The sequence below is a fragment of the Stegostoma tigrinum genome, chromosome 24, assembly GCF_030684315.1.
Source record: "Stegostoma tigrinum isolate sSteTig4 chromosome 24, sSteTig4.hap1, whole genome shotgun sequence".
Taxonomy (NCBI): Eukaryota; Metazoa; Chordata; class Chondrichthyes; order Orectolobiformes; family Stegostomatidae; genus Stegostoma; species Stegostoma tigrinum.
This window is the reverse complement of record NC_081377.1, coordinates 38,158,675-38,175,302: the sequence shown is the minus strand read 5'-3', so window position 1 is coordinate 38,175,302 and position 16,628 is coordinate 38,158,675. Positions and strand designations below refer to the sequence as shown.

The 16,628-nt window shown below is 40.2% G+C and overlaps 1 protein-coding gene across 14 annotated transcripts in view; it reads left to right on the top strand.

The window, feature by feature from the left end:
* Positions 1-16,628, top strand: part of LOC125464905 (transmembrane protein 244-like) — an 81,676-nt gene that overhangs the window by 45,071 nt on the left and 19,977 nt on the right. For 5 of the 14 annotated variants that reach the window (XR_007250116.1, XM_048557775.2, XM_048557778.2 and 2 more), the window contains exons 1-2: positions 700-1,303; positions 14,202-14,287. Coding sequence is in view for 13 of the 14 variants with exons in the window: in XM_048557775.2 (XP_048413732.1) it covers positions 1,253-1,303; positions 14,202-14,287 (137 nt within the window). In the remaining variant the exon portion in view is untranslated. The other 9 variants (XM_059654378.1, XM_048557781.2, XM_048557779.2 and 6 more) reach the window with 8 other exon arrangements.

Sequence of the window (16,628 nt, the reverse complement as noted above, 5' to 3'; positions counted from 1 at the left end):
TTAACGTACATCTGTTTTTAACTATGTGCTGACGTCCAGTTCACATTTTCCAACCCAGAGTGCTATAATCTGAATCAAATAAATAATTTAAACACAGAAATTGCTGGTAAGGCTTACTCAGCAGTTCCGGCGGCATCTGTGGGGAGCGATCAACGTTAACGATTCAGGTCGTGACCCTTTTCGGTATTTAACCAAACTAGCATCCCGGCACTTGGATCCGAGGTAACGGGAACTGCAGATGCCGGAGAATCCAAGATAATAAAGTGTGAGGCTGGATGAACACAGCAGGCCAAGCAGCATCTCAGGAGCACAAAAGCTGACGTTTCGGGCCGAGACACTTCATCAGAAGCTCCTGCTCGGCCTGCTGTGTTGATCCAGCTCCACACTTTGTAATCCCGGTACTTGTACTGTTTCATGCAGAAAACTTCAGATGAAAAGACACGTTATACGATTCGCAAAAAACTTAAACAAGCTTTACGACCGTGGAAATGGGTGGGCTAGGAATTAGGCGTTTTATTTTCCATTTGATCTGTGGTAGGCGCTGTTTCTTACTTTAGATCGAAGACATCCTGTGGAGACATGGAAAAGAGGTGATTGTGGAAAGAAATGAGTGAAGGACACTATCCAGACTCTTCTAAGTCGATGTGATAGTTTCATGGCATTCAAGGGCAAAACCGCCGGCACTAAGGTATGGGCATTGGGAGACGGTCGGAGATTAACAGTGCATTGTGAAAGGTTGAGGATGAGTTGGTGAATCACAATCCTCTCTCTCAGAAGCGGAAGTAAACCCCCATTTCCGAAGTTTGAACGACGCAGCTGGACATATAAATAGACTGCCCTCTTTCCTCAGCGCATCGAAGAGATGTTGCCTTGGGTTTTTGTCATTCTTTAAATAATTGCATTTAAATGCAAACAGACAATATTATTTTTCAATGCATGAAAATGCCATTGTTTTCGACATCGGCCGCACTGACAGATAATGGAATATACGCATTACGTTAATACAGGAGTTTGCAACCGGCGTTCACCTCTTAACTATAAATTACTTAGCCAAATCCATTTTGTACTTCCTCACCAGCACATTGTTTAAATAATCAAGAATAGTCTTGCAAAACGAATTATTTTTAACTTAACATATAGATACTGCGTGGGGTTGAGCTGCAGGCTTGTATCTGACGAAGAGTGGGAAATTGCGATGCTCTAATTTTGTTGTTTTTGAAATGACAATTACCAACAAGGTCACTGTCACCCCATGTCAGGAATTCGACTTTTTTGTCCATGTTTGAAGCAAGGTTGGGATGAGGTAAGGATCTGAGTGGCCCTAGTGGAACCCAAACTGGGCATCACTGAGCAGGTAACACTGTTGATGACATCTTGTGTCACTTTTTATTGATGATCGAGAGTAGACTGGTGGGCAGTAATTAACCAGTTTGAATTTGCCCTGTTCTTTGTGTAAAGGTCATATCTGGACAACTTTCCACATTATTGGCTAGATGCCAGTGTTGTAACTGTACCAGAAGAGCTTGGCAAGGTGAACAGCAAGTTCTGGAACACAAATCTTCAGTGCCAATGCTGGAATATTGTCGGGATCCACAGCCTTTGAATTATTCAGTGCCTCCAATTATTTCTTGATGTCACGTGGAGTGAATTGAATTGGCTGAAGTGATACCTGTGGTGCTGGAGTCCATTGGAGGAGGCTGAGATGGATCATCCACTCAGCACTTCTGGCTGAATATTACTGCAAATGCTTCGGCTTTAAAAACCTGTAAGAACTGCAGATGCTAGAGCCAGAGACAACACAGTGTGGATAACTCGGCAGGCCAGGCAGCATCAGAGGAGCAGGAAAGTTGACCTTTGGGGTCAGGACCCTTCTTCAGAAATGGGAAGGGGGAAGGGAGCTCAGAAATTCATGGTGAGGAGATGTGGGGCTGGGGAAGGTATGTGGGATGGTGGTAGGTGAGTGCAGGCAGGGAGTGATGGGGATTGGTCGGTAAGGTGGGAAGAGTGGATAGGTGGGAGAGAAGATGGACAGGTTGCGTCAAGTCAAGGAGGCAGGGATGAGAGAGGGAGGGTTGGTCATGTGATGAGGCTGGGGGTAGGGAGATTTTGAAACTGGTAAAATCTACATTTAAGTCATTGGGCTGTAGGCCCCCCCAGGTGGAATATGAGGTGCTTCTCCTCCAATTTCCGGGTGGTATTATTGTGATACTGGAGGGGGCCCAGGATGGACATGTCACCCAGGGAGTGGGAGGGGGAGTTGAAATGATTTGCAGCCAGAAGGTGTTGTTGTTTGTCACAAAGAGAGCGCAGGTGATCTACGAAACAGCCTCCGAACCTCCACTTGGTCTCACCGATATACAGGAGGCCATATCAGGAGCAGTAGATGCAGTAGACCACATTTGATAACAACACCACCTTACGGTCATGAACCATTTCAACTCCCTCTCCCACTGACTCTCCCTGGGTGACATGTCCATCCTGTGCCTCCTCCAGTTTCATAATGATGCTACTCGCAAACTGGTGGAGCAGTACCTCGTACTCCGCCCCAGGAGCCTAGAACTCAATGGGCAAAACATGGAATTCATCAGTTTCAAAATCTCCCCACCCCCAGCCTCATCCTATGTCCGACCCTCCCTCTCATCCCCACCTCCTTGACATGACACAACCTGTTCATCTTCTATCCCATCTATTTGCCCCTCTCATCTTATTGACCAATCACCACCACTCCCTACCTGCACTCACCTATCACCATCTCACTTACCTTCCCCAGCCCCACCCCTCGTCTCTATTTATTTCTGAGCTCCCTTGTCCCTCTCCATTTCTGAAGTAGCGTCCTGACCCCAAATGTCACCTTTCCAGCTCCTCTGATGCTGCTTGGCCTGCTGTGTTATCCACACTGTGTTATCTCTGACTCCAGCATCTGCATTTCCTGCTTTCTGGATTTTTGTGCAGTTCGGTTCTCCAGAGTTCTGCTGTTCAAAAATCCTGAAGTTGAATTCTTTAGTATTTTCTGTCTCATTAAGCTTATGATGTGATATTACTTATGACACTTATGAGGTCACCAAGTGTGTGGCTTGCTTTCTTATTAGAACTGAATGCCAGCTGCTCTCAACCTAGTTTCTCTGTTCCCTGTTTACATTCAGTGTTAGCTGTCTTGTCAAAACACAGCCTGTCTTGCCATTAACTCCTTAAATTCTTCTGCAGGCACTCTTAATTTCCCATTTGTCACATGGCAGCTAGTCATCAAGCAGATGTTACCTCCTCTCTCCCAGGAAACAGTTTGTCTATGCTGCATCAACATTTTTTCCTCAGGGATGGTTAATTGTATTGTTACTTTTATTTCCTTTCTAACTGCTTGCCTTTGTGTGTTTTACCTCAGGAAACAGTTTATTCCAGAAAGAATTAATGCAGATTCCTTCATTGCATGAACAGTTATTAAAGGTCTGAAGTTTTCAGTGTCAAAAATCAAATTGCTATGGGTCTGGAATCACATGCAGAGTAAGGATGGTAGATTGTTTTCCCTCAAGGACTCCAGTAAAGCAGATCAGTTTTACCACAATCAGTGATAACTGACGATAATAAATTATGAAAAATCAAGAAATTCTAAATTGTTTTGCTTGGCATTAATGTTTTCACAGAATGTTTTCATTCTGATATCACAGAATATAACCATAGATATTGGATACAAAGACCATATGACCCCAGTTCTAGCTGTTTATCTGAAGCTGACTACTGTGAGCTCTTTCCAATTTGCCCCTGTTTTAATTTTTGAAGAACAAATAGTTAAGGAAGGAATATTTCCCCTGCCTTCACACAACCCCGCCATACTCTGTCACTGCACATAGACACTTCTTCCTAACTGTTTTGAATATACTAACAATTTCTGAGATCAAGTTCTACATGGATTGATAATTCTGTGGTACCTTTCACATATGGGTATTACTCATTTTGCATCAATAGGCTAGTCCATCAGAATTCATCGCACAAGTCCTGTTCTCCTTTCATTCATATTACATACATGCAGATTTTGCAGCTGAGGTAGAGCTTTTGAGAGGTCATGAGAGCTAGAACCATGAATAACTTTTATCCTCCCAGGACCACTGATGCCAGTTCTATCAATCCTGTTCAGATTGTGGGTAAGATGTCTTAACTCATCAGAGCTCAGGATTAGAATCTGGGAGCTTCTTGCTCATGTGGTTCAATATCACAGTACATAATATTGCTACCAACTAACATAGAACTATTATTGTCATTTTTTGATACAAATGTCAGGATAATATCTTTGAATTTGCCTCAAAGCCAAACAAGCTGCATTTTTAATTTCAATTTAAGATATACCTGGAAAAATAATTTTCGTTAAAAGAGAGAATGAATCTTTCTATTTTATTTCAATTAGATCAAATTACTACTGATGAATCTGTGAAAATCACTACATGCTCCCATGCCTCTGAAATGATGATGCACAAGCATGTAACAGTGAATGTGCAATTACGTTCTTTTTGATTTCTCCTTTAACCTCCACAAGAGACACTTTGCTGCAGTAGATGTTCAAGGTTACCATGGCTACAGTTTTAACAAGTAGTGGAAAATAGCTACAGAACTGGTGAGATCAATAAAATGGTGAACATGAGCTCTCTTCTAACCACCACAAATGTAAATTAGGTATGTGACACTTCATTACATATTGCATTTACTAAAGACTACATAACAGTAAACATTTCAAAGCAATCATTTAATTCACTAATGCACCATCATCTATATGATTCTATTCTTCCATGGAGCTGGTTATTAAAAACAGAGAAAACATTGCAATGAATTACTTTTCAAAGGAAAATCACTGGAGAGACAGTATTGCAGCTGACTTGCTCTGTCATTCTGAAAAACTAACACTTCATGTGTGAGTAAAATCAAAATAGTTTTGGGGCAACAGTAGTTTTTTTAAATAGCAACAAGACTAAAATAAAAGGATGCTTTAAGAAGGTTGAAATTTAAAATTTTAATTCTGTGGAAATAATTGTGTACGTTCGTTGCCAAAGAATTTTACAGAAGTGTCCAATAGCTGTGAATGTGCACATATGTGCTGTACCATGTTTTTATTTACGTAGTTTTCCACCCTGCTGTCCTAAATGCTCATGCAGTGGTATAGTTCCAAAGACACTGGCAGCTGCCTGCTAACTTGCCTGAATACCTATTTACAGTGAATATTAGCGGGCCATTTTGATTGCCCCAGCTTCAGAGTTTAATTTAATCTCTACACCAGGCGAGTGGTAATTGGACAGTGAGCTAGGGCCAGTGTCATTAAATTTTAGAACAAAACAATTCAAAAGGAGACTATTCGACCCATCGTGACTGTACGACCTCTTTCAAAGAACAGTCAATTTGGTTCCATTCACCTGCTGTTTCCCCATAAACCTGCAAGTTTCTTTTTCCAGTATTTATCCAATTACTTTTTGAAGGCTGCTAGTGCAGTTGCATCCACCACCCTTTTTAACAGTGCTTTATTTTATCTTTATCCCTCAAGGACATTCTGCCTAATACTGCAATGTTTTCCTCTTCAAATTCTTTGCCACTCCCTGCCTTCTACACTTTATTTTCCCTATCTTTCCTGAACACCATCTGCCTAGGAATATTACATATCTCGTTCTCCTTTCTTCGGATTAGGTCTCTGTATTTGCCACTATATTCCCTGTTGACTATTTTCAGCTAATCAACCTTATTAACCTTTGTGCATTTATACACATACAATCTAAACTTAACTTAAAAAATACAGTGGCCTATGATCACAACTTAGAAAACGCAGTGGTTTATGATCACATCTGATGCTTCATCATTTCTAACTCTGTCTCAGTTCTCTATTCACCTTTTTGCCATTTTTTCAGTACTATATCTAGATGCCTAACCATTTGCCAAATTAGTTTAAACAATCCCCTAGCACTGACTAGGTTTCCAGTTAGGATCTGGCCCTAACTGTGTTGAAGTATGAGCCCATGTTGAACGTGCTACCACAGAACTGGCCCCAGAATTGCAGACTTCAAAACCATTCCTCTACCATGACAAAAATGACACAGTAATGATCTGAATCCTGTTTTTACTCACTAAAGGACAACACTAGGAGCAATCAATAGATAACTACCCTCCCCCACATGACTACCCAATCCCTAGTTAGTATTTTATTCTTACAGAGAAAAAGAGAAAGATTTATGCTGTGCGGGAGACCATTCAGAACATTGTGTTTGTGCTTCTTAAAAGAGAGCTATCCTGTTTAATAACATTTTCCAACTCAGTCTGTAGCCGTGTAGGTTGTGCCACCTCAAGTGATTATCTAAGTTTTAAATATTACAAGGGTTTTTGCTGCTACCAGTAATTTTAGTTAGTTCCAGATACCTGGGTGAAAGAACTTCCCTCTAATTCCTCTACTAATTGCTTTAAACCTTTGGCAGCTGGTTATAAGCTCGTGCTAAAGCAAGTAGATTCTTCTTGTACACACTATCTTTTATACATGGAAACTTAACCTTCCCTCAACTTCTCTAATTCAAATAAAACAAAGCCAACCTATCCAATTTATCCTAAAATTCTCCCTTCCAGGCACAATCCTTATAAATGTACTCCCTCTTCTATGATCAAATCCTTTGTGTAACATGGTGCTGTACTTACTGTGGCTGTAATGTAACGAGTGTTTCATATAGTTCCAGCATAACCTGCTTTGCATTTTGCTGTACACACCTGGACCACTTTTCTTGTCTGTAGCCCAATCTAACTGTAGTGACAAGAATGCAGAATTTAAACTGACACTTGTGTGCAGCATTGAGGGAATGCTGCGTTTTTGGAGTTACTGCCTCTTGGGGGGGACATCAACCCCAAATAGGCACCACTATAATATTTAAAGAAGAATGGATAAGTTCTCCTCCAGTGCCCTGGCTAATATTTTTTCAATTAACCAATGCCACAAAAAAAGGGAATAAGCTATTAATGTCTTTCTCCAACTTGTAAAGTGATCTAATTATATAGTAGAAAAAGTGAAAGTATACTGAGAAGAGTGCATGTGAACCAATGTGTGTTAACTCAACAATATTGCAATTTCACTGCCTTTTTTGGAGGCTTTTCCCTGCCACTTTGATGTTCTGTGACTACAAAGCTCTCATTTCATTAAGGAAACTTCAGGCCAATCCACGTCCAACAATCTTCTCCAAAAATTCTGTGCTCATGTTTTTGACAGTGGTACCAAATTCTACTGAAGAGATGCTCCGCAGCATTCTAAACAAAATGACCTACAACATTGTAAGAAAAATGTCAATTTGTTTGATCTAACCATTTTAGTGATAATTGTTTGGAAGAATAAAGCAGAGGATTGAGATCCTCAGCATCATCAAAAGCTGATGATTGCATCATTTTCAGCACAATTTGCTACTCTTCAGGTGCTGAAACTGTCTATGTTCATATACAGCAGGATCTGTATACGGCATTTGCAATACATGATTGCCAGATAATTACTCACTCCAAAAACAGCGAATTCAACTATTACCCTTTGACATTAAATGTCATTATGTTCCGAATTCCTCACCGTCAACATTTTGGGGTTTCTGTTGACCAGTTACTCAACCCGAGCAGACAAATAAATGTTGTGGTGTTAGGGATCAGACTAAATCCTCTGAAAATATATTAAGCAAATAGTTTAGACCCTAGCCTTTTTTGATGTTACAGGTATGTATAAGGTGTTGCATTTCAGATGCAATTTGATTGGTCAAACTACTCGACTTTAAGCAAAACACACTTTATTTTTATGCTACCGCTAAAATACAAATAAAAATAAAAGAATTGGCTTGACTATAACTATTTAAATGCTTAACAAAATAATATACATATTAACTACAACTACTTAGCTACTTCAATATAGTTACATCCCACAAACATAAAGCCCAATTCTGTAAAATAAATTACCTGAGACGCAATCCTAGTATCAGGAAGAGAACTCCAGCTTTTAGCTGTAACAGAGAGAGGAATAAGACGTTCCACATCCAACTTTAAGACCCAAGGAACCGCAGAAAACTAAAACTAAGAACCCTGGCTCTGTGGAAACTTGACTTCACCTATTCATGCTGCTTCTATTGTTCCAACTTAAAAGAAGACCCAAGGCATCACAAGCTGTTTATTTTATTGGCTTTGAGAAGATTGTTTGGTGCCTCTGTCTCAATCTTTCTTCATTAAAAAAGGACAAAATACAGCTTTTAAAGCTTACAGTATTGTCTCAGTGGCTATAAGACCAGGTCAGAGCCTGAGAGTGAGTAACTCACCTCTTGACTCCTCAAAGCCTGTCCACTATTAGGCACAAGAATGTGATGGAAGACTAAATTGACTTGCCTGAATGAGTGCGTCTGCAGCAACATTCAAAAGGGTCAACATAATTCAGGACAAACCAGCCTACCTGATTAGAACCACATCTAACTCGTTCAAAGTTCACTGCCTCCACCACATGCAGTGGCAGCAGTGTGTACCATCTATAAAAGACACTCCATCAATTCACTAATACTCTTAGTAAACACTTTCCAAACCTGCAACATTTGTCATCTAGAATGACAAGGGCTGCAGGTACACACTGAGAACATCACCACCTGCAAGTTCCCTACTAAGTCACACTCCACTCTGACTTGGAAATATATTGCTGTTCCTTGACACTGAGTCAAAATCCTGGAATTCCCTTCAATTGGAATTCTGGAATTCTCCTTCCATTGTATGTATGTACTTTTACCATGTGGACTGTAGTAGTTCAAGAAGGCAGATCACCATTACTTTCTTGAGGACAACTAGGAATGAGCAGTGAAGCACTCACATCCATTAAATGAATGAAAAAAAATTGTTCTTCCTTGGACCAAACCCTTTGTATGTTCCAAGTTTTGTTGCACTCTGTAAACTTTTGTGATAGATTGCTAACAATAAACTAGTAAAAATATAGACAAATAGGCTGATAAACCTATCTTGGAGAAGTAAATAAAGTCACATTTCTCAGTACAAGGATAGCTGAATAATGTGGTTTTATTAAATATTTTTGACCTTTATCTATTTTCCAGAAGTGTAAGCATTTAAAAATAACGTACGAGTATGACCAATTTCTTTATGCTCTCTGTGTTCTGTTTCAAATCTGAAAGTTCAGTTGTGTTTCATAAGCTAAATTAATTGGGTGCACTGAAAATTAAGGGTCTTTGTTTAATAGTTTGGGAAAAATTGTTAAACTGTTTAAGAGAATACTGTTTTCTTTCTTAAAGGATTGGTCCTTAAAAAAGGAAGTGTTCTGAAAAACCTCAGTGCACCATAGGTATGAAGTATATGATTGTTTTGATCTCATTACATTCAGTCCTCCCCACTGCAAGGGTCTTAGGTTATGGATGCTTTCTATATACATTTTATATATCCACTTAAGTGGAATGCTTTAAAAGGGAGGAGGATTGAAAAGACTTTTAGGCCTACATTATGTCTAAAAGAACTCAAATTAATTCCTGGTTACCTGGGAAATGCAGCACATTTGCAGGGAAGAAAATCTAAAAGAAATTGCAGATCTGGTTAAATGAGTTGAGAAAGATTAGCCAGAATAGAATTTTCTGCTTTTCAACAAAATATTGGTGAAATGTTCACAATCAAGTGGATGGAACCTTAGTTTAATATCTCACTGAAAAGGCAGCAAATTTAGTAATGCAACACAGTCACAATGTTGCAGTGAAAATATCAGCCAGGTTTTGGATAAAGGCTTAGAGTCTGAAATTCTCCAATGTTAAGGGCATGAACATTATTGTTCCTTTGCTTTCACCTATATCCCATATATAAAATTTGGAGTCCCACAGAACAAATTTAATTTCAAGTTTCCATGCTTGTTTCTGAAGAAGAGTCACTGGATCAAAAACGTTAACATGTCTTCCTCTCCAAATATGCTGCCTGTCATAAGTTTTTCCAGCAACTTATGATTTTGTTTCAGTGCTTGGTATTTACTATCTTGTTTTTTTCATCAATGTGTAAACAGTTGACTTTGTTTTTTGTTGAGTTGTGATTTTTTAATTGTTTAAGACATGGCCTCTTTTTCCTGAGATGCTTTGTAGAATCCCCACATAGTGAAAGCAGGCCATTTGGCCCATTGAGTTGACACCAACGCTTCAGAGCTTCCCATCCAGACCCTGTCCCTGCATTTCCTGCCCCAGACACCATGGGAAATTGAGCATGGCCAAGCCATCTACTGTACACATCTTTAGACTGTGGAAGGAAACCAAAGCACCCAGAAGAAACCCACACAGACCCAGTGAGCATGTGCAAACTCCACACAGACAGTCGCCCAAGGCCGGAATCGAACCTGGGTCCCTGGTGCTGTGAGGCAACACCACTGTGTCATCAGCAATCCTTCTAACAAAACATACTTCTGGCTCCATAACCCTAACAGCACATTTGTGTATGAGCAGAGGGGTTAGACAGGGTGTAGAGATTCTCTCTGTTTTCTTTGTCACATGTGTGGCGTGTTAATTTCACTGGGCAGTATATTCCAGATTGCTGCATGACCTAGCAGCTTAGAAGGAACATTGGTAGTGGGAGATATCACAACAATACTGCAGAACACTTAAACCTGTGCAGACTATTTCTCATATCAGATGCTGCGAACTGATTTGCTCCCTAAGATCCACCAATGCCACTTAGAAATGTTAAGAGCACAATTCTTAGGCAGCTCCTCCTGTTATTTCTTACCAGACAGAAAATGCATAACTGTCCCTTGGTACCTCCATTAGCAGCACTGTTGAACTTTGGAATTCAGCATGTGGGTTAATTGCAGATGTTAGCACACCTCGTCCATAGTCATGGTACACTTTTGAAGTCATAGTGTTGTACAGCACAGAAGCAGATCCTGCGGTCCAACTCATCCATGCCGACCAAATATCCTAAATTAATATAGTCCCCTTTGCCAGTATTTGGCCCATATTCCTCTAAACCCTTCTTATTTATGTACCATCCAGATGCTTTTTAAATGTTATAATTTTACCAGCCTCCACCACTTCCTCCACCATCTTATTCCATACACGCATCACTGTCTGTGTGAAAATGTTACCCCTTAGGCCCCTTTTGTGTCTTTCTCCTCTCACCTTAAACCTATACCCTGAGTTTTGGATTTCCCGACCCTGGGAAAAAGACCTTGGTGATTTTCCCTATCCATGCCAGTCATGATTTTATAAATCTCAGCCACCCAACCTCCAGGGAAAATAGCCTCAGCCTATTCAGTCTTTCCCAATTGATCAAACCCTCCAATCTTGGCAACATCCTCGTAAATCTTTTCTGCACCCTTTCAATTTTAACAACATCTTTCCCATAGCAGGGAGACCAGAGTGAATGCAGTATTCCAAAAGTGGCCTCACCAATGTCTGTATAGCCGCTACATGACTTCCCAACACCTGTACTCAATGATAGCAAGAACTGCAGGTGCTGGAGTCAGAGTTGATACAGTGTGGAGCTGCAGGAACATGGCATGCCAGGCAGCATCAAAGGACCAGGAGAATTGATGTTTCAGGCCTAGATCCTTATGAAGGCCAGTGCACCAAATGCCTTCTTCACTACCCTATCTACCTGTGAGTCTACCTTGAAGGATTTGAGAACTTTAATTCCCAGGTCTCTTTGTTTGGCAACACTCCCCAGGATCTACTGTTAAGTGTGTAAGTCCTGCCTTGATTTGCTTTACCAAAGTGCAACCCCTCACATTTATCTAAACTAAACTTAATCCAACACTCTTCAGCCCATCTGATCAAAATCCCCTTGTATTCTGAGATAACCTTCTTCAGTCTCCACTACACTGCCAATTTTGGTGTCATCTGAAAACGTGCTAACCGTTTCTCCTATGTTCACTCCAAATCATTTATATAAATGACAAAAATCAGTGAGCTTGTGAACAACGTTCTCCCCGTGTTTGTATGGGTTTCCTTCAGGTCATCTAGTTTCCTCCCACAGTTCAAAGCTGTGCAGGCTAGGTGGATTGGCCATTCTAAATTGCCCATAGTGTCCAGGATGTGTAGGCTAGGTGGATTAGCCTGGGAAATGTAGAGTTACAGGGATAGGATAGGGGGTTGGATCTGGGTGGGATGTCCTTTGGAGAGTCAGTATGAATCCGACAGGCGAAATGGCCTGCTTCCACACTGAAGTGATTCGACAATTCTATAACTAATGTATAGTAACATTAGGATAATTTTAAACAGGCTTACTGAGAATTGTCTTTATGTACCCTGCTCACCTCTACTTATTAAATCATAGAATGGTTACAGCATGGACAGCCTTACGTCAGCTTTCTGAAAGAGCAACTCAGCTACTCCTTGTCCACTCCTTTCCTTTAACCCTGCAATTACTTTCTCTTCAGATAATTACCCAGTTCCATCTTGAAAATCATACTTGACTCTGCTTACATCAACTCTCAGGCAGTGTACTGTTATAAAGTGGAGGTTGACCCCCATCTGAGAACTAAAACCAAAACACACAAAACTGGAACACCTCGCCCCATAATCTGTAAAAGAGGTGTGAAATGTGGTGTAATCTGCCTTTTAAAAACTACTAGTGGTTAAATAAAATAAATCTCTAGCATTCACTTTGCAATCAATAAGTAATAACTTATTTTTTGAACAGTGAACAAATTAACTAAACTATTAACAAATCAAATAAACCCCTTCTAACTACTAACTATTCCTGAATAAAGCAAGATTCTAATGGTATGCTGTTCCAATAAATAAAACTCCCATTTATATGAGACTAAAAAAAAATTAGTCTCTCAAAATTACAGCGAGGCTACGTGCCTTCCGGACTGCTATGTGCCTTCTCCATCCATTCCTCTGTCAGGAATATTTGCTAGATGTGCCATTGATACCTTTGTTATTTAGACGCTGTTTTCTGCCTGTGAGAGCCAGCGATTCCCCCCTGAGAGCTGAGGGCTGTTAACTCTGGCAGACGGAAGTTATCTCCCTGGGGTTTTGTCCAACTGCCCCTTCCTTTTATACCCTTGATGATGTATCAGTATTGTTTGCAGTAGGATTAGTCCTATGTTGTCAAATCCATCGTATTTAAATTTAGTTGCTTTTTAGTATCTAAGTGCCTGGTTCAAAATGATTGGCTAAATTCAAAAACGTATTACCTTAATAAAAACTGCTAACCATACAGCCTTTTGATACAACTGTTTCAATTTGGAACTGTGTACTTGAAAACTTTCAAGCTGCTGCTCACAGACATTCGTTTTGAATGTATTAAGGACAGAAAAAACACTTTACCTTTTAAACAGACTACGCAGTGCTTTCCCCCCGAACATTTTACCAACACTAAATTCTAAATTCCTGCTTCCCAATCCACAAATACTCTACCAAACTTTGCAACAGTATGCTACCTCTAAACTATGTACTGTTTAAAAAAGTTTCTTTTTTTTTCCCCGATTACTCTGGTTCTTTTGCCATTAACTTGAAATTAGAGTCCTCTGGTTTTCAATTCCTAAGCCAATGGAAACTGGTTTTCCCCATTTACTTTGTCTGAACTCCTTGTGATTTTGAACATTGCTATCACGTTTCCTCTAGCCCTTTCTAGAATGATAATCCTAGCTCCTCTAGCCTTTCCATGCAACTGAAGTCCCTCTTCTCTGGAACCATTCTTGTAATTATTGTTTTCATCTGCTGCAATGTCTGCACATTCTTCCTAAAATATATAATGTTAAACTTGGACAAAATACTTGAGTTGAGGCCAAACCAGTACAAAGTAGATCTCACCTCCCTATTTTCTGCAGATTTCAATGACTCATCATCAGGCAGGGTATAAATGATTAAAACTGAAAGAACTGCAGATTCTGTAAATCAAGAACAAAAACAGAAGTTTCTGGAAAAACTCAGCAGGTCTGGCAACATCTGAGGAGAAAAATCAGAGTTAACGTTTCGGGTCAAGTGACCCTTCCTCAGAACTTAGAGTTTTGAGAACAGAGTTCTGAGGAAGGGCCACCAGACCTGAAATTTTAACTTTGATTTTTCTTCTGAGATCCTGGCAGACCTGCTGAGCTTTTCCAGCAATCCTGTGTTTTTATTCAGCATATGAAACGTTGTTGCTCCTGATTCCATCATTTTCCTGGCAGCGGATTTATTGCTGTCATTGTTACACATAGTTGAAGATCAGACCAAGTGTATTAAAACCTAACCAATTTGGCATTGCATTTTTATTTTCAGACTGTCCTCTCAAATTTGTTGCAGTGTTCATTGGTATTCTACACTCTGTACTACATGATTGGAAGCGTTTGTTTTGGAGCATTCAGGTAAGTTGAAACGGGGAAGATTTCCTCTGATTACTAGCCCTACGGGAAAAATGTCTGAAAACATTATTTTATATTCTTCTATGGGATGTGGGCATCACAAAAGGCCATTTCAACCACATGGCTGTTGGTTTGAAGTCATATGTAGGTCAGATAGAATAAAGATTGTAGCTTTCCTTCCCTGAAGGGTATTAATGAACCAGATGGGTTTTTCCATCAATTGTTTTATCGTCAGCATTTGACCATTTATGATACATAGATAGGTTGAGGGACAGATAGTATTGAGGAAATGGGGAGGCTGCAGAAGGACTTGGAGCGAGGGCGCAAAGAAGTGGCAAATAAAATACAATTTAGCAAAATGTGAGCTTCTTCACTTACGAAGAATAGAGGTGTAGACTGTTTTCTAAACAGGAGAAGGCTTCGGAAGTCTGGATTCTCTTAAGGTTAACTTGCAGGTTCAGTTGGCAATTAGGAAGTCAAATGCAATGTTGGTAGTCATTTCAAAAAGGCTAGAAAACAAGAGCAGAACTGTACTGCTGAGGCTGCATAGGGCTCTAGTCAGACTGTATTTGGAATATTGTCAGCAGTTTTGGGCCCTGTTTCATAGGAAAGATGTGCTGGTGTTAGAGGGGGTCCAGAGGAGATTTGCAGAAATGATCCTGGGGATGACGGGTTTCTCAGATGAGGAGCGGTTGAGGACTCTGGGCCCATACTTGAGTTTAGAAGGATTAGGGGGGAACTATTTGAATTTTAAAAAATACTGTAAGGCCTGAACAGAGTGAACATAGAGAATATGTTTCCAATAGTAAAAGAGACAAGGGGTGCCTCAAGATGAAGGGATGACTCTTTACAACTCAGATGAGGAGGAATTTCTTCACCCAGAGGGTGGTGGTGACTCTGTGAAATTCATTGCCACAGAAGGCTGTGGAGACCAATTCATTCAGTGTATTTAACACAAACATAGATAGGTATTTGATGAGTAAGGCAATCAAGGGTTGTGAGGAGAAGGCAAGAGAATATGGTTGAGAAACATATCAGCCATGATCAATGATGGCGCAAACTCTGTGTGCTGAATGGGGCAGTATGTTGACTCAGTGGTTAGCACTGTTGCCTCACAGTGCCAGGTACTAATTCCACCCTCAGGCAATTACTTGTGTGCAGTTTGCACATTCTCCCCGTGTCTGTGTGGGTTTCCTCTGGGTGCTCCACTTTCTTACCACCGTCCAAAAATACGCAGATTAGATGGATTGGCCAAGTTGAATTGTCAGTAGTATTCAGGGACTTGTAGGCTATGTGGATTAGAGGAGAATGCAGGGTTACAGGGATAGGATGGGGGGAGTGGGTATGGGTGGGATGTTCTATGGAGGTCACTGTGGACCTGATGGGCTGAATGGTCTGATTCCAAATTGTAGGGATTTTATGATTCTGTAAATGACTACTTATCTTATGATTTTTTTTTAGAATTCTAGATCCATTAATTGAATTCAGAGTTCATCTACTTCCCTGGTGGCATTTGAACCCGTGTTCTCAGTCCTTCAGGCTGGGTGAATGACTTAAGTGATCAATTGACAAGATCACTGTGCCATGACCTTCCCCTAATATTTGGGAGCCCGACATAAGTCAATGACTGAAATTTTTTCCAACACGTTTTAATAATTTGTTGTTATACAACAACGCCACTTATGCTATGAGGCTGATCTCCCTATTTCATTTTATATGTGGAGCCATACAATGCTCAGCAAATCAAATACCAGAATTGGTAATATTGGCTTAAAATAGCTCAGACTCCCATTGGAAATGCAATGTCACAAATTCAGTCTTCAGCAAAACCCAGGAGTCAAGGAGAAAATGCTAATCTCACAACACTGATGTAAAGAAAGCTTTTTTATACAGCTGATAAAAAGCACATGAGGAGGATGCTAGAGGACCAAGTATGTCGGACTGTTACAGGAAGGCACCTAATACAACATTCGCAACTCTCGTGATTTCATTGCTGATTCATTCACTTTACTCAAACATTTTAACATAGCCGATACAGAAGGATTGAAAACACAAGTGGCGAATAACTCTGAAACAATACAGATAATGCTGGAGAAACTCAGCAAGTCTGGCAGCATCTGTGGGCAGAGAAACAGAGTTAATGTTTCAAGTCTAGTATGACTGTTCTTTGAATTTTCTGAAGAAGAAACATATCAGACTTGACATGTTAACTCTGATTTTCTCTCCACAGATGTTGCCAGACCTGTTGAGTTTCTCCAGCATTCTTTGTGTTTGTTTCACATTTCTAGCATTTGCAGAATTTTGCATTTATGAAAGCTCTCTGAAATTACTTTCTGGAGTTATT